The 19,692-nt window shown below is 35.8% G+C and overlaps 1 protein-coding gene across 1 annotated transcript; it reads right to left on the bottom strand.

Moving 5' to 3' along the window:
* Positions 1-291: 291 nt before the first annotated feature.
* Positions 292-18,426, bottom strand: LOC124541576 (glutamate receptor ionotropic, kainate 2). The gene is made up of 18 exons (XM_047119492.1): positions 18,336-18,426; positions 17,098-17,244; positions 15,539-15,742; positions 14,408-14,574; positions 12,963-13,139; positions 11,887-12,080; positions 11,324-11,483; positions 10,833-10,949; positions 9,517-9,621; positions 8,418-8,517; positions 7,623-7,800; positions 6,432-6,615; positions 4,783-4,904; positions 4,403-4,515; positions 3,628-3,718; positions 1,601-1,762; positions 1,207-1,280; positions 292-613 (listed from the first exon to the last, which is right to left on the bottom strand). The coding sequence occupies exons 1-18, from the start codon at positions 18,412-18,414 to the stop codon at positions 303-305; spliced, it is 2,685 nt and encodes an 894-aa protein (XP_046975448.1). The 5' UTR covers positions 18,415-18,426; the 3' UTR covers positions 292-302.
* Between the last annotated feature and the right edge of the window lie 1,266 nt (positions 18,427-19,692).

The raw sequence follows: 19,692 nt of genomic DNA on the forward strand, positions 1-19,692 counted from the left end.
TGAAATAGGCATATTATTCTATACAAGATTTTATAAATGTTAAAACAGCGTGGAGTTAATACCTGTTGACTTCCAAGCAGGATATATTAATTTAAATAAGAGTAACTAATGAGTTTCTTGCCAAGTTACGAAAGAGAATCTACTTTCCGAACCGATGGTAGCTTCACTTAATTGTTAAATGACGATTCAAAAGTGCTTGTAAAAGCCTACTTGAATAAAGTTTATTTTGATTTTGATGGTGCGTCTAACATTGCTTTTATTCGAAACAACTAAATTGTTAATAAGCAACGCCCTAATGTATTTTATGGTCTATAACCACCCCTGGGATAAACACTAATATAAGATACACCCTTATCAGCTGGCTTGAAATGATCCCCGATCGTGACGTTCTTAACGATATTGCCACCCTTTTTATTCCTCTTTCGTAACTTGGCAACACTGTCCGCTATCTTTTTGGGTACTTTCTTTGGTTTTACGAACGCTTCTGTCTTCTCTATGGTCGCGTCTATGGCTTGGACTTTGTTTTTCTGTTTTCGCTTGTAATAAAACACTTCCCAGCCCAACGTTATCATGGCTAGCCCTAGACCGAATAATGTTGCTATGAATACTCCACCTGTAAGGAAAATTCTTTAATTATTTTAGTATAATTTCAAATGCTTTATTGACCTCTTAGCGATTATAAGTAGCAGGATTAATCCTGACTCATTCTCACTCCTAACAAGTGATAAGTGATACTTGGTGGTAGGGCTTTGTGCAAGCTCGTCTGGGGAGGTACCACCCACTTAGATAATCTACCATCAAGCAGCATTGTCCCGGTTTGAAGGATGAAAGAGTAAAGTAAGTAAAGTGACAGCCTGTAAATTTCCCACTGCTGGGCTAAGGCCTCCTCTTCCATTTTTTTTTTATGAGACAACATCACATACTTTATTCTGATCCCAATGTAAGTAGCAGAAGCACTTGTGTTATGGAAATCAGAAGTAACGACGGCACCACAAACACCCAGACCCAAGACAACATAGAAAACTAATGGTAATCTACATCGACTCGGCCGGGAATCGAACCCGGGACCTCAGAGTGACATACCCATGAAAACCGGTGTACACACCACTCGACCATGGAGGTCGTCATGGAGTCGTCGAGGTCACCATGGAGGTCTTCCATTAAGGAGAGGGTTTGGAACTTAGAACAATAAATATAAATACTGACCCAGACTCTCGAGCGTGATACCTTCCGACTCGTCAGCGTCGGGACACGCCTGTCTCGCCGACTCGTTCCAATACCTGCAGATCGATTACTATATATACTATTAACAAAATAAAACTACTTTTATAACAAATTTATTTCAAGGATATAAAATAATAATCATTAACAATAAAATAATTCAATCAATTCTGGTTTTCTAACATTATTACAAAAACTACTGCTGTATACATTTATTAAACCAAATATAGTTTTTAAAATGGTTTTAGGCCATATGTGAGTGCTGTGTGTTTGTATATGCGCGATGTATGTCTGTTTACGACCTTACTTAGTCTGAGTGACTATGTGTAATGTAACATAAATAATGACATACTAATAAAAAAGTCTCAAAACCACATACTTGGAAGCCAGCTGTTCCAGAAATCGTTCCTTCTGCAGATCCAGGAGAGTCCTGGACAAGTCCTCCTGGAGCCTCGAGCCTTGCTGCACTGCGATGGCGTAGGGCTGTTCCGCGAACACCTCGCCGACTTCCGTGAGGTTACAGTTGCGTGTTATCTCATATCTGTGACGAAGGAACTAGATTGTCACGTGACTATCATAAATACGGCATAAATATATTGTTAGAATAAACAAGCAACATCTGTGTCAAGTCACACAACTTCCCTTAAAAAAATAAAAGGCGGGAGATTCGTGGTTGACACATAGAGATCGCGAATATAATTATTACGGCGTAATGTGATTATTGATGGTTATTTGTGTTGTATACTAAATGTTTTTCTATTGTGGTAGATTGTTTTAGAGGTTAATTTACTTCCTACTTCTGGTTCTAAATATATATTGAAGCACCACTGACGCGCACGTTACGTACTCTCACTGTAATAGCAGACAGCGTGGATTTGTTTTGTTGCAGTCTGAGTGAACTCACAATAATTGCTGCTTGGAATATATCATATACAATTTAGTGTTATATTTCATCTCATATTAAATTGTTTATATAATATATGAGACAAACAAAAAAAACCCCGCTGAGTTCCTTTCGCCGGTTCTTCTCAGGTCAGGATATTTTCTTTTCCGAACCGGTGATAGTTTCAATTGACCATCAATAAGAAAGTGTAATGCTTCTATATTGAATAAAGTTATTTGAGTTGAGTTGAGTTATTATACGGAAAGATATTTTAAATTTGTTTTTTTTTAAGTGCTTTAACATTGAATTGGGAGAGAATCTTGTAATTATATGTATACAGTGTGGCATTAAATAAATAAATAAATCTTGATGGATTTAGAACTCAGTGAATAACTCTCACGTTCAATGTAGCGAGGTCTATTACGCCTCGTATGCGACGAAGAAAAACATTATATATATCTCTACCGTGCGAAGGCCGTAACATCTATTTGATGAATAGGCTATTTGACTGGTTTTTAAAATCCATTTTATATTATTTAGTAGAAGTTAAGGAACCCAGTAAAAGTTGTGTTTTTTATTTCTAGTACATATTTGCCAAAAAATGTCATATTAAAAATTCCATATTTAAATAACGCGCAAAAACGCTACTTGGACAATATGGCGCTGCAATGGGGTCGGTGACGTCACTTTCATGTATTTTAATCTGTGGTGCATATAGTAGAAAAGCAAAGTTTACAAGAAAGTGACTTAATCATAAGCCCGGCCAATCAGGAGCCTTTTGTGTCACTAGACAAACGTTTGGAAAAATGCATTTTTATTTATGGATTTTTGATTAAATTAAGTATTATTTTCAACTTTTGTTAGTAAATAACCATTTTTAAAGTCATAATATACACCGATTACAAAAATTCACAATTTATTTTTCGCATTGTCAAATAGCCTATTTTAGGGAAGTGATAAATTTAAAAACAGCATGTTCTTTGACCACGTATCGCGCTGAGGAAATAAAATTCGATCACTTCACATCGAGTAGACAGTAGTAGTTTCTTAAACGTTACGGGGTCTAATAAGCCCCCTACATTATTCTAGTATAGTCAAGTCCATTGGCGGATTCACAAATCTGCCACTAGTAGGCTATTAAATTTTTACCGCCCCTACTTTTTTTGCAACATTTATGATTTGTGTTCCATCGTCTACATTACATCGGTTTTTCCCGTTATTAGTATGATTATAAACTAGGTGATATTTCTGTCAGTTACTAGATTATTTTTCCATCCCGCTGTGTAGTGACGAGCATACGGATTACGGACGTAATATGTAGACATATAATTATTATTTTTTTTTAATTTCTGTAAGATAATAACAAGTTTGGGCTAAATGTGCGGCCCCTCTAAATCTGCCTCCCTAGGCTCCAGCCTACTTAGCCTATTGGTAAATCCGCTACTGGTCAAGTCTCCTCAAAAAAGAGAGACCTTAGCCCAGCAGTGGGAAATTTACGAGCTGTTAATCTATTATAATCTCACTTGATTTCAGCGGAGTCGTGTATGAAGGCGAAGTCGGCTTCAGCGTGCTCGTTCACCTGCTCGAAGCCAGTCCTCGCGTCGGGTACCGGCCCTACGCGACATCGCAACAGTAACTAATAACATCATGGTTAGGTAAAGATGGTTAGGTGAAAGCTGTGATGGCCGCGTGGTTTAGGCAAGCACCACTATATATATATGTGCTAAATTTGTATTTATAATTCATCTCGTGCTCGGCGGTGAAGGAAAACATTGCGAGGAAGCCTGCACGTGTCTATTTTCATCGAAATTGTGCTACATGTGCATTCCACCAATCCGCATTGGATCAGCATGGTGGAATATGTTGCAATCAATGTTAATGGAAGAGGAGGCCTTAGCTCAGCAGTGGGTAATTTAAAGGCTGTTACTTTACTTTTTACTTTAGTTAAAGATGACTGGACCACAGCACCAAAACAGCTATTACAAACACCAATATACAACAACGGCACACATTCAAACAGATCTTAACACACACTTTCAAAAGTAACAACATAAATACATTATTGTATGTTATTATATTTGACGACCTCTGTGGTCGAGTGTGTACACCAGTTTTCATGGGTACTTACATAGCTACTTACATTTTGATCAGAGTAATGTATGTGATGTTCTCCAATATTTATTTATTATCTAATCAGGGATTGCAATATGCAAAAACGGTTCTTGATAATCTGATGCAGCTTCATTACACGTTTACCGGATCCGGCGACCGGGTTGCTAATATAATGAAATGCCAAACCTGACGCGTTGATGGCTAGCAGGATGTGTCCGTACTGCTCGCGGATGGGGTAGTCCCACACGCGGTACTGCGCCTGATCTGACGTCGCGTTCAACGTTATCTCCTTCCAGACTCTGGTAGGAAATACTTTTTAGATTGTATCTATACTAATATTATAATGTCCCAATCTGTTTGTCTGTTTGAAGTTATCTCCGGAATTAATGATCAATATTTAACAGGCACAAGGAACATAACAATTTAGTTCCCAAGGTTGGTATGGCATTGACGATGTAAAGAATAGTTAATATTTCTTACAGCGTCATTGTCTATGGGTGATGACCACTTACCATCAGGTGCCTTATATATTCGGCAACCTGTTCCATAAAAATAAAAATAAAAACCTGTAAAGCGTGTCCTCAGCGAACTTCATGTTGATGAAGTACTGGTGTATGGTGGAGCTCTCCACCACCGTGTAGTTGATGCGGGACTGCCTCGCCAGTTGCTCTAGCGAGGACACTGGCGTCTGGAAGTCACTCGATTGTTACCAGTGACGAAAAAATCTCTTGAGACCTGCATCTTTGACCTGTTTGTTTTGGAGGGGTTTGACTGACTGTACACTCTTGTAAACACCCTATAAACTCTTAGCAGTGCACAACATAGCTAAGTTAGTAGCAGACCGCATAGATTATCAAAATCGAAGATTTAATGTTGTCTTAAATTTTCGCGATTACACATTGAAATAAAACTAGCTATAACGGATTTGAATCGCGTATATTAATTATTTTTAACATCCCGACGTTTCGAGCACTTTACAGCGTTCGTGGTCACGGGTAGACTAAACGAAGATTTGTTTATCTTTATTCCTACTTCCAAGTTCCATTGGAAAAGGCTTTGTATAGCCTTTTTTCAATGGAACTTGCCAATTCATTAAAACTTTAAACTAAATCAATATTAAAATAACAAATGGGAAAGTCAGTCTGATATGTTTTATTAAATTTTGAAGGATTTAGGCAATTTTTATTTACTACTATTACCCAAAACAAGACCAGAACTCACGGGTGAAGCTGTAGGTGGAAACTAGTCTATATTAAAATTATAAATATGAAAGTAACTCTACTTGTTTGTCTGTCTATCTGTCGCTCTTTTACGAACGAACCAATGAACCGATTTTGATGAAATTCGGTGTGAAGCAAACTTGAACTTCATGAAAGTACATAGACTACGTTTTTTGCGTAACACATGACAAGTAACCCGTAAAACGTGAACGAAGCCATAGGCGACAACTAGTATCTTATATATGTTAGAAATACTTCTTTATGCTAATATATTTACATGATTGTGCCTACGTATTATCTTTTATTAATGTAAGCAAAAATCACTGTCCATAATGGCAGGTTGACATTCGTTATGCTACATTGTCAATTAATACATTATTATATGTTCTGTCGCGGAGTCGCCATTCTGACATCGCGCTGTAATAACGTTCTAACAATTAAATATTGCAAATTATATTACAATACATATATCTATAATCAATTGCCTTTCATTACATCATACACAAGACATTTAAGGCAAATTATAATTATATATTTAATAAACTCATATTTTCTTAGTGTATCCGTTTTCGTAAAAGTGTAATCGATTCTAGAACGTCATTGGTATGGCTGTATAAAATAATACAAGATGTTTTCCCGCGCAAACTAATTATTAAAAAAAAAACAAAAAGGGTGTCGCGCATGGAACAACAATTAAAAATTATTGTAAATTCGATTTGTTAACATAAGTGCAATAATATTTTATAAAAATAAAACCAACAATAAATAAATACTACACATTCTACTGGCGTATTTATTATACATATATATCTTAAATATAATATAATATTGGGTTGTCTGGAAGAAATCGCTACTTAGCCATAAGACCGCCCGTTGTACTCTACAATATTATATATAATATTGTGACATATTATAATGTGTAACATGTGGTGTACAATAAAGTATAAATAAATAAATAAAATAAAATAATGTTTAAAAATTTAATAGAATGGTACCTGCATCCTCTCGACCGTCAAAAATGCAGCTAAATTAGCAGTAAACGTGGCCAGCATCAGCACCACGAACAACCAATACGCGGCCACTAAAGTTCTCCCTGAGAGCGCCTTGGGGGCCTCTCCGCCCCCTTGAGGGGTGAACGACGTCAGGGCGAACCAGAAACTCTCTTTTAACGTAAACTCTCTGTAATAATAAACCTTTTTTATTTTCTAGCTTTTTTTTTTGGTGAAATCGAAATATAACTTATCCAAGCAGTATGTTGTAGTAGTAACTCAGTAGTAGTAACTCTTTGCCTCTAAGTGTTGTAAATTCAAAATCTCTAAATATATTTAAAAAACGATTAAGAACCCATATAATAGATGATTTCACTGATCTTATTTAATATCACTACTGTTTATTATTTGTAATATCTTAATTGTAGTTATAATTTTAAAATTTCCTTTGTAAGCGAATTTTGTTCTTTTTGGAAATAAACTTCTTTAAACCTAAACCTAAGCAGGCTATTACAAACGATTTAAATCATCATTTATCAGCTATATTAAGTGAAGCTACCACCGGTTCGGAGTGCAGATTCTACCGAGAAGAACTGGCAAGAAAATCTGTAGTTACTCTTTTCATCATTTAAAAATACAAGGTCATATTAGTTTTAATACAATTATAAGTGTAAGTAATATATCCTGCCTGGAAGTTAACAAGTATTAATTAGACGCTTTTTTATCGCTTTATTATATGTATATTTATTGAATAATATGCCTTCATTACCGATGTATTTTTGAAAAACCAACCAGTTATATGTATTGTCCATTGTAAACATTAACGGTAAGGTTCTTCATAATTAAAAAGTATAGAACAAAGTAGCTTACCGTCTTTCCCTATGTATGCTTAAATCTTTAAAATTACGCAACGGATTTTGATGCGTTTCCTTTAATAGATACAGTGATTCGAGAGGAAGGTTTTTGTATACAATACATGGACAATATAGTAAAGAAACACTGATAATACAACAATTACAGGCATTTACAGCACTGTTAAATTAAATACAAAGTAATACACTCTTAAGTAATATTAAAAACTTAAATACTATTAAAAACTTAAGCTAGAACAAACATAGACTAATAAGGTTTAAGGCCATATAAATACAATAAAATAGTAGAGTAATAAAGTTCTTTTTAACCTGAAACGTGACTTACCTGCACGGATAAGGATAAGCGTCAGGGTTGTTCCTGGCAGAGTACGGGGAATACTTCTCCAGCAGCCAGATCATGAAGCCGGTCAGGAGCAAAGCTGCCACAATGCTCAACCACACTTCTGTCCGTAGGACCGTCATAAATTTGAAAAGGGACGTTTTTCGAATCGGTTTCCGTATGACTGGAAATTTATTTTATTCATATACTTGGTGGTAGGGCTTTGTGCAAACCCGTCTGAATAGGTACCACCCACTCATCAGTTATTCTAGCGCCAAACAACAATATTGTTGTGTTGCGGTTTGAAGGGTGAGTGAGCCAGTGTAACTACAGGCACAAGGGACAAAACATCTTAGTTCCCAAGGCTGGTGGCGCATTGACGATGTAAGGAATAGTAAATATTTCTTACAGCTTCATTGTCTATGGGTGATGGTGACCACTTACCATTAGGTGGGCCCATACCATGGTAGGCCCATACGCTCGTCCGCCAACGAATACTAAAAAAAAAATTATTTATCCATCAAATATATACGTTATTTTATGATCAACTGTTATTAAAACACGATGTATCAAAAACCCTAAATTTATATGAACATCGATTGTTTCGTTGTCAACATATATGAAATTAAAACTAAACCATAACAGCAAGATTATATGTGACTTTCTGGAGTTTTTTCGGAGAGGTAACAACGTTGCCAAAGAATACCGAAAACTAAAAAGTCTACCTACATCTAACCTATTAAAGTAGAGTATTCACATTTATCATTATTTATTACATATATAAATGTAGTAAATAAGTACCAATAAGAATGCCAGTCTGTTCAAAATACGGCGCTACAAAGTCGACCACTTCTTCCCTTTCAGCTGTCATCGTTAAAGCGGCGACTGCGATGTCCGTTTCCTGTGTTAAAATTACAGATTAAGATTTTTGTCCCATTTGCAGCTGAAATTGTACCTTGGAATTGGCAAAAACCTTGATTAAATGTATAATACCTCACCCATGTGCCTTCACTGGTAACAGGAGTGTTGGTTCATTTTTCGTCCTGACGCTTTAATAATTTTAGTTCAACGGAAATCTTGATAGCATTCCATTCTTTACGGTTAAGATTGGGGTCAAACTGTATTTTTGAAGTCAAAGCAGTGACGGATTTACAAATCTGCCGCTAGTAGGCTATTCAATGTTTGCCGCCCCTACTTTTTTTGCAACAGTTATGATTTGTGTTCCATCGTCCTCATTACATCGGTTTTATTGCCGTTATTAGTATGACTATAAACTAGGTGATATTTCTGTCAGTTACTAGATTATTTTTCCAACCCGCTATGTAGTGAGGAGTATACAGATTACGGGCGTAATGTGTTTACATATAATTATTTTTTTTTTTATGTCTCTAAGATAATAACAAATTTGGGCTAAATTTGTCGCCCCTCTAAATCTGCCGGCCTAGGCTCCAGCCTACTTAGCCTATTGGTAAATCCGCCACTGAGTCAAAAAATTTAAATTCATATTTGTAACTATATGTTTTGGGACTTAATGTTAATAATTCTTATGTATACCCGGGCGAAGTCGGGACGGGTCAGTCTGTTTCGTTAGAAGTCATAATAAAGACATGAATTTCCCCGTTAGCAAAAATCAAACCAGCCCTCCAATCACCAGTGGTAATAAGGCGAGGTGTTGTATATGAAATAAAAGTTTCATCACTGCTACCTCAAAAAACAAAACAAAACCATAAAAAAATTAACTCCATTAATTTAATAGGCGCAAATAAAGCTCTTGGTCGACATCTTGAAGAATCTTCGTCATATTGCAAACAATTTCCAAAAAATCTAAGTGAATCTTATACGTATACCTTCCTAGTGAATCATTCCTTGCAATCTGAAAGGATACCTCTCATGTACTCACCCCGGTCATCAGATCCCCGACGATACCATCCCAAGAGCCGTTTGGCAGTCTTCTACCGAATGTACCAGATTTGGGCGTTATTATCTCATAGTCGAAGCCCATCTCCTAAAAAAAGTATGCCATCAGTTCGATTTAAAAGATCATCATACAACTTTTACAGGAGACATAACATTACAATAGGAATAAAATCTCTCGTTTCTAAATTTGACCTTGAAAATGATATCTGCGGTTTTTTTTTTGGGTATCATATTCGTTGTACGAATGGAATTACTGTCCTAGGTATTTGTCTAACTAGATAAAAGAATAGTAATTGTCTGTGGTATCACCTTGATGTCTGTCTATGTAATTGAGCAGTATGTCAAAAACCTATGTATATGTAAAAAGGGTCTGAGCCAGATACTCGTTTTATTCACATGCCCTTGGTCACGGTAGTTACCATGTAATCTAAATAGCAGTGGTGGATTTACAAATTTGCCGCTAGTAGGCTATTCAATTTTTGCCGCCCCTACTATTTTTTTGCAACATTTATGATTTGTGTTCTATCGTCCTCATTACGTCGGTATTTCCCGTTGTTAGTATGATAATAAACTAGGTGAAATTTTTGTCAGTTACTAGATTATTTTTCCAATCCGCTATGTAGTGACGAGTATACAGATTACGGACGTAATGTGAATGCATAAAATTACATTTCTTTTTATTTCGGTAAGATAATAACAAAATTTGGGCTAAATTTGCCGCCCCTCTAAAGCTGCCGCCCTAGGCTCCAGCCTACTTAGCCTATTGGTAAATCCGCCACTGCTAAATAGAGTATGAGAAATTATGCCAGCAGTTACAAGCATGTACTTGATGAGAGGGTGATAGTAATCGTGATATAATATTGTCAGGTAGTAGGGAATAGATAGACAAGAAAACTCTTATTGTACACAACACATAAGTATAGTACACACATATTTGTGCAATACCGTCCTTGTCGCTTAAGAATGGTTCAAGTATTAAGTAACGCAATCTATAAAGATTTTGGACCCTCCTCCTCCCTTTACAACGCACCATAATTTTTCAGATTAAAAAAAATGTTACGTAACGCTTTATAAGAAAGCCTCCCGCCCTTGTAACGCATCGTAACGTTTTACGAGACACCCCCCTACCCCCACATTGCGTTACGTAATACTTGGACGCTCCCTTAGTAGAAATGTCTTTGAAATAAACTTGTAATTTTTCAAAACACATTTGATGTAAAGTATATTATTGTCTTGGCTCCGTACCATGTACCTTGACAAAAATATTTTGTCGAGCTTTAATTTAAAGTTATAACTCACCTCAGCTATTTTGCCAATAAGGTCGATGCAGTAACCCTCATACAGAGGTTCCCCATCTTCTGAGAACATCTGTTCCCCTGACTCCGGGTCATACTTAGGTAACGTCCACGGTACTGCCTGTGAAAAAAAAAAGCCTTTGCAAATTAGTACTCGCCATGATCCATCGTTACAACGACAACAACAGCCTTTAAATTTCCCACTGCTGGGCTAAGGCCTCCTCTCCCTTTGAGGAAAAGCGTTTGGAACACCACGCTGTTCCAATGCGGGTTGGTGGAATACACATGCGACAGAATTTATATAAAATTACACACAGGTTTCCTCACGATGTTTTTGACCGCCAAGCATGAGACGAATTACAAAAAGTGCTTGGCTGGGCTTGAACCCGCAATCATCGGTTAAGATGCACGCGTTCTAACCACTGAGCTACATCGGCTCGAAGTCCGTCGTCGGCTCCGTCGTTAAATAAAAAGCTAATTTTATGAAAGAATTACCGGAGATGTTCCAATTCTGAAGAAATTCCTCAACGGTTCCAGAACCACACCAGGCAGCAACTTGTACTCCTCATCAGCGGACCAGGTCGCTATTTTCTGAAGACCAGCCTCCGGTGTAAAAGTGGACAGGATGAAACGTGACCTCAAAAATAAGCCAGACCTATTGGGGGAAGGATAGTCTATCAGCCTGTAAATATTCCACTACCTCACCTCTTGTATCGGAGTCTATTCCATCATACACTCCAATGTAAGCTAGGAATATAGCATATAAGTAACATCACATACATTACTCTGATCCCAGTGTAAGTAGCTGAAGCCCTTGTGTTATGGAACATCAGAAGTAACCACGGCACCACAAACACCCAGACCCATAACAACATAGAACACTAATGAAAATCTACAAGGATTCGGCCGGGAATTCAACCTCTGACAGAACCCATGAAATGATGCACATCTCTCGACCACGGAGGTCGTCAATATAAAAAAATGTTCTAGGAATACAACAAATAATCGATGCCTTTCTGGTACAAATATAAGCCATACAAAAAGAAGAAAAAGATAACCTTTCAGTGTCCCAGAAGAATAATGTGTCATTATTAGCCAAATCTTCTTCGATTATTTGATTGAATCTCTCTTTTGTTACATTCATCTCGCCATCCGATGTCTCGCAGTTAACGCTGACGATTTTATCCGTGTCCAATTTTGATAGCGTTTCTGCTACGTAATAGATTAGATTGTTGACTATGTATTGTTTCTTCTGGAAATAACATTGTTACAACAAGATCGTCAATTGCTGGTATTCTGTAACCATGGATGATATTTCAATTTTTCAAATGTCAAAACTACAATTTTCAAATATCAGGGGGGGGGGATATAACTATAGAAGCTGTAAAGGGATACTTGGGCTGTAATTTTTTGTAATAGGTGTTGATCTTATGAAACAGTTTTACATTGATTGATTACGGTAGCTAATCTCAAAACCAACCAGCCAACTATACGGAACATATTATAGTCCACAAGTGTGCGTGCAAATACACATGCATTGTCTATTCGCACACATTCATAATAAGATGGGGCGGCAAAACCAACACGATTAGAAGGAGTTCTCATGCTTTCGAACGCTATGGTGTACCTACTTCAATATAAGGACTCTTTGATCGCGTGCTGCACTAAAGAAATAAAATTCGATCACATCACACCGAGTTTTGGTATCTTAAACGTTATGGGGTGTAATCCTGTGATATATGATAGTTTTATCAGGAAGTCTTAAACGCTCCGTATCGCAGGAATACAACAGCAACAACAACAGCCCTTAAATTTCACACAGCTGGCTTAAGGCCTCCTCTCCCTTTGACGAGAAGGTTTGGAACATATTCCACCACCCTGTTCCAATGCGGGTTGATGGAATACACATGTTGAAGAATTTATATGAAATTAGACACATGCAGGTTTCCTCACGATGTTTTCCTTCACCGCCGAGCACGAGATGAATTGTAATCACAAAATAAGCACACGAATATTCATTGATGCTTGCCTGGGTTTGAACTCGTAATCTCCGGCTAAGAACACGTTCTAACCACTGGGACATTTCGGCAGGAATGTAAAAAAATAAAATGATACCACCGTGTTAAGTACTCACCTCCAAACTCATCACACAACTGCATCCATCGCTGAGCCCTAACAGCTTGCAGCATTCAGCGGCATCAGCTTGCATCACGACAGTTGGCAGAATTATGTTGGATACGTCGATGTTCTCGTAATCCGTGACGATTAAGTTCCAACGGTATCTACGTTTCACTAGCTTCTCTTTAACTGCCTACAAGAATGAGGAACGCACAAATAGGTATTACTGAGTGTTGCAATTTGCATCTAGATCTTTCTACTATATTCCTATATGTGATTGCGCCTTTTCCAATCTGTGTACACACATTTATCACACTGCGTCCATATGTGCAGTAGCGGCGCAAGATCGAATCTTAATGTGGGCAATATACAATTTGCGAGGCCCTTGTTTTTTTTACAGTACTCTGATCTCAATGTTATGTTGTACTTTTTCAAATTTCGGGTACGAGGCCCTTTGCCCCGCAAGGCAGTGGGCGGTGTCAGTGAAACAGCGTATTTACACATAAGGAACATAACCTGAGTTTCAAAGGTTGGTCACGCCGTGGCATGGGATGATTAATGATTCTATCTATGGATGGATGGAGGTGACTGGCCACGTACACTATCGGCCTTTTTATTTCACATTAATTAAAAACGTTTTTATCAATATATGTCTACGCGAAAAGATCAAGGAAGCGAGATGAATGGGCCTTAATGTCATGGCATCAACTGACTTTTCTCTTACACTTCACGCCGCAAAATATAATTTATTGTTTTAACTCTGAAGTTTAAAACACGAAATGATTTGATAGAATTACTTGTGGATTTGGTCCTTCGAGCCGGATCGTCACTCGTTCAGTAATGAATAGACTTTTAGTATATTACAACGAAATACATAACATCTTAGATCCCAAATCACTAATTGAAAATGTGAGTTCTCTAGTAAATCAACTCTGCTAGAGTTGATTTACTAGAATTTAGATTTACTAAAAATTTACTCCAGTACAAACTATCTTTAAAACGAACAATATCACTACAAACTATAAAACTTGGTGGTAGGTCTTTGTGCAAGCCCGTCTGGGTAGGTACCAACAACTCATCAGATATTCTACGTGTGAGCCAGTGTAATTAGAGGCACAAGGGACATAACATCTTAGTTCCCAATGTTGGTGGCGCATTGAAGATGTAAGGAATAGTTAATATATCTTACAGATTCACTGTCTATGGGTGATGGTGACCACTTTCCACCAGGTGACCCATATGCTCGTCCGCCAACCTATATCATAAAAAAAACTACTGAACGGATTTTCATACGGCTTCCACTAATAGAAAGAGAAATGTATAATGAAGGTTCAGGTATATAAATTTTTAAGGTTTTTGTGTAAACAAGTTGAAATATAACGACAATTGTTAAAGATGTCGAAATGAAACATTAAAAAAATAGAAATAAAAGGTTAAAATATTATATGATTGGTTACATACCCTTTTGTATGTGGCAGTTACGAAAGCACCACTCCCGATGATTATATAAAAGTTAGGTTCGGGCCTCATGGCTTTAAGGGCTTTGGCGGAATCCCTGGTCAGGCCAGCATGCACCCACACACGCACATGTGACCGGCCCAGTAACTCGTATAGAGTTCTATCAACATCTGTTAAATGGTAAATTAAAATATATATGTCACAGTCATCTTGTTGAATCTGCTATTTGATTAAATGACTAGCGCCTTCATTGAATGATGACATTTAATTGAACGACTAGAGAAGAACGTTGAATGAATTAGCGTCACTCAACGTCCAACTCCAAACAACAATCCGTTAGCGGATTGTAACATAGCCCTTTGGGCGGTCGTGAAAGTCAGGTGATTTTAATTCAGTCCATTTTTTACGCACCCTAACGAATTACATAGTCACTTATATACTAACCTAACTAACCTAACGTAATGAAACATTACAACGTCACTCATATCAAAACGCTTTACGCGTTTCTCCCACGTGATGGAAAGTGTGGAGTGTGAGGGACTCCCCGGTTTCCTAGACGCCGAGTGCGCCCAGGTCCACCGGGTTTACCCACTAAAAAACCAGCGGTACCCTCTCCGTCTTTCGGCGGGCGCCACGGGATCGCTTACGCATGCTACCGTGACGCCCTGACGGTCGGCCCGTCTATACGGACCTCTAACACCTAGGGGGGATTCCCGGGGTACCCATATCCTAACCTAACTAACCTAACCTAACGAAACATTACAAAGCCAGTTATATAAAGAATTTAAATTAACATGGTTAATTATATTATTACAGTTAATATTATTAAATACGGAATATTTACCATGTTTTTTTATTCCTAGTTGGTGGAGCTATATTTCGACATTATTTACGAATGTCTTGTTCACGAGATAGTCGTAGATAATGTCGAAATGTCAAGTCTGCTATATCCCATTCAACGACTATGCTAAATTACTTTTAGTCAAGGCGTTACATTAAACAACTAGAAGGGTTGTCTGGGTTTGAACCCGCAATCATTCGTTAATATGAACGCGTTCTAACCACTGAGTTAATCGGCTGTCCATTTAATACAGGAATATTATCAAAATATTTCTTCTCTGGAAAAATACTGACCTACTTCGCTCTCCAATATTATAGCAGCATCCGTCGCATTCCTCGTTTCCAAATAACCATCAAAACCTCCTATAAACTGCTGGGATCCTAGTAACGAACGCACTATTGGTACACCAGCTGATGATGACAGCTCCTCGGCCATCTCCCAGGGCGACCAGGAGAGGTCTATGATCAGAGAGACTCCCTGGGATACGGATGAGCATACTAGAAAAGGATTAATGTTTAAAGTGCTATTTCGTTCCCTTTCTTTCTTTGTTTCTCACTCTTTCTTTCTTTTGATGATGTGCGTAGCACAAACTTCATCTATCCATTTATAGATTATATTGTCGTAAATTGAAAAGCGCTCGCTTTTCATCCTTCAAATAGGCTATTTGACAATACGAAAAATAAATGGTGAATTGTACAGTATATATTATGAGTTTAAAAATGGTTATTTACTAACGAAAGTTGAAAATAATACTTAATTTATTCAAAAATCCATAAATAGAAATGCTAAAATAACTTTCATTAGTAAATACACTGATTACAATAATTCACAATTTATTTTTGGCATTGTCAAATAGCCTATTACATTAATACAAGGCGTTCGCAAAATCATATGCCCATAGTAAGATGATTTTTTGTAATAACCAACAGGAGAAAACTACAACTACATACATGTATTTTTTTTTTAATTTAGATGGCCGCCGTTTCAAAAACCCGCTCTCTAAGAGCCCACCAAAACTACTTTCTTAAACAAAATCCAACGTTACGTCAGATCCAAACAAATTGACATTCGTTTACAGTATACATAAAAATATGGTTTTAAAGAATACAATATTTATAAGAGTGAAAAGATACTATTTCTAAAATAAAACATATCTATATATCATTATTTTCGTACGGCACAGATTGTGATTTTTCTTTTTTATCTTGAATTTTTGTATTCTATTCTGCTGTGAATATACATACTGTTTCTAATAATAGTTATATTATAAACAAAATTTTTATGATGTGGATATGGAATCGCAAGTGCTTATAAAGTATCTTAAATTATTGAGATTATTCTATCTTAACCTATCAATCTCGATTCACAAATTACGAAAAATTATTGTTAAACATGGATTCTGTTTCTTAGTAATGTACGAATAACCGCAATAGGTATTACTGATAATAGTAAACAGCCTGTAAATTTCCCACTACTGGGCTTATGGCCCCCTCTGCCATTAAGGAGAGGGCTTGGAATATATTTCACCACGCTGTTCCAATGCGGGTTGGTGGAATGCACATGTGGCAGAATTTCAATGAAATTTGTCACATGCAGATTTCCTCACGATGTTCACCGCCGAGCACGAGATGAATTATAAACACAAATTAAGCACATATATATATAGTGGTGCTTGCCCGGGTTCGAACTCGAAATCATCGGTTAAGATGCACGCGTTCTAACCACTGGGCCATCTCGGTTCTTCACTACATTATTGATATAATCTGTAATAATTAGTTCTTCAAACCACGCTTGGATATTCTCGTTCCATTTAATTATATTTATTTTTTATATAAAACCTTTTTCGTCTTACACTGTCTATAACTATCCTCTTCGTTCTCTCTGTCCAGCTGAATGATGACGTCACTAATAACAAGACCCTGTTTGTTTTCTTCTGTTTGTTTAATGGCAATCCCAACTTGCTGTGGCAAGTCATTTTCGTGAATTTCTGTTATTATTACTGTAAAACATATTTTTATTGATAAAATGTACATTCATGAGATCAAACCGATCTTGTGTCCAAGTGACGCCGCGGGCTACATTTAGTTGCTATACAATAGTCTATTTGACTGGTTTTTAAAATCCATTTTATATTATTTAGTAGAAGTTAAGGAACCCAGTAAAAGTTGTGTTTTTTATTTCTAGTACATATTTGCCGAAAAATGTCATATTAAAAGGTCCATATTTAAATAGCGCGCGAAAACGCTACTAGGACAATATGGCGCTGCAATGGGGTCAGTGACGTCACTTTCCTGTATTTTTATCTGTGGTACATATCGTAGAAAAGCAAAGTTAACAAGTAAATGAGGGGCGTTTAGTGTCACGTGACAAACGTTTAAAAAATGCATTTTTATTTAGGGATTTTTGAAAAAATTACGTAATATTTTCAATTTTCGTTGATAAATAACAATTTTTAAACTCATAATACACACTGATTACAATAATCGATACTTTATTTTTCGCATTGACAAATAGCCCATTGCTGAAGAATTTATAGAATTGCAAAACGAATGATCTTATTTAAATTTTTCAAAATGGAAGAATCACAATATTCATCAAGAAATCAATAGTAGCTTTATGTCGAATAAAAAGTAATTAAATTATTTATCTGCTTATTAAATTACTTTTAGCGGGCGATTTGACGCTCCGATGACTTTATAATTGAATGGATCGATGATTTACTATAATGGATGTACCGAAATTTTATCGTTACATTTCTGTATTTTTAACATTAGGTTTTAAATTGTTTTTTTTTTTTTTTAATTTGTCATATGTCTTAAGTCCATTGCTTTTCGTTTTCAATTCATTAACATAATTTTAAAAAAAGTACTTATTTGCTTATTTATTTAATGAATTAAAAAAAAACTTATTTAATAATTTGATAACATATATAAGTTTAGAATGGTGCAGAAAATTTGAACGTATTTGTTAAAATATTCACTTACGACAATTGGACTTTTTATACAAAAAACTAATTACTAAGATTTACTACAAAAATCATTGTGTTCATTGATTTATTTTTTAAATTTAATAAAAAAATGATTTTCTTACCAAACTTCAAGGCCAGTTCAGAAACGACACAAGTGATGTTTATCAATATAATAAATAAAAATAATGCCGGTATCTCCATTTCTAATACTTCCCACAAGATCTACATTTATTACAATTACCAACTTTACTTATTAATATCGCTGAAATATATTCTTGCAACAAATAAGGTATGAACAACGTTAATAAAACATAAAATAAAATTCTCAATTTTTCAAACATATTCAAACTAAATCATATTTAAAAAAAGTCTATTTCAAATTAAAAAAAAATTAAATAAACAATAGAGGTACAACTTTTTTTTTAATTTCTGACAATTATTTTGTATTTCGAACTGTCAAGACGACGCTTAATTTAATTCTAAACGTATTATGTCGGTAGACAAGAAGGCTGACTGTTATTGACAGTGATAAATCAAAGGCGCACTGCCTGATAAATTATTAATATTTTACAGGGGTAAACCTTATGTACTCAAACAAAGCAGCCTTAGATATTATTAGGCATAATAAGTTTACACACAGTACGGTCAGAGTGAAAATAACTTTTTTTTAATTCTTTATGTTTATGCAATTATACAATAGGCTATTTGATAATGCGAAAAATACAGTGTCAATTAAATTATCTCAGTAATCAGCATATACTATAAGTTTATGTACAAACGCAAGTTGAAAATAATAATTAATTTATTAATAAATAAAAATGCATTTTTTTCATTTTATTGCAAAATCGCGCGTTATTTAAATATTGATTTTTTATTATATTTTTCAGTGAATATATACTAGAATTAAATAAAAAAAAAACAGTTTTACTGGGTACCTTATCCTCTACTAAATAATATAAAATGGATTTAAAAACCGGCCAAATAGATTGATAATGCCGCTTATATTTTACGTACATATTCATAATAAATTTGATTACCAAAAATAGTGAAGTAATAATAGCATGCACAAATTTTATTATTTAGAAATTGTGAACAGCAAATATGGCAACAGAAATAATTATATTAAGAATAAGGAACATCACATTGCAAACACAGACTAGGTTTAAGCTTTAGATAGTAGGATCTTCGTCATTTAACTAAAAACAAAATAACTTGATTATTAATATTACCTATACATTGTTCGTTTTGAAAAAAGTAAATCAAAAATAAAGTAACAGCCTGTACATTTCCCATTGCTGAGATAAGGCCTTCTCTTCCATTAAGGAGAAGGATTGGAACATTATTCCACGCTGTTCCAATGCGGGTTGGTGGAATACACATGTGGCAGAATTTCTATGAAATTTGTCACATGCGGGTTTCCTCACGATGTTTTCCTTCACCGCTGAGTACGAGATGAATTGTAAAGACAAATTAAGCACA

Source organism: Vanessa cardui, chromosome 28 (genome assembly GCF_905220365.1).
Source record: "Vanessa cardui chromosome 28, ilVanCard2.1, whole genome shotgun sequence".
NCBI classification, from domain to species: domain Eukaryota; kingdom Metazoa; phylum Arthropoda; class Insecta; order Lepidoptera; family Nymphalidae; genus Vanessa; species Vanessa cardui.

Coding starts and splice junctions, on each gene's coding strand:
- LOC124541576 (XM_047119492.1), bottom strand. CDS start 18,414: ATGGAGATACCGGCATTATTTTTATTTATTATATTGATAAACATCACT. Junction 8,518..9,516: donor TCGGGGATCTGATGACCGGG/GTGAGTACATGA, acceptor ATTTTAACACAG/GAAACGGACATCGCAGTCGC. Junction 1,281..1,600: donor CTGGAACAGCTGGCTTCCAA/GTATGTGGTTTT, acceptor ATCGATCTGCAG/GTATTGGAACGAGTCGGCGA.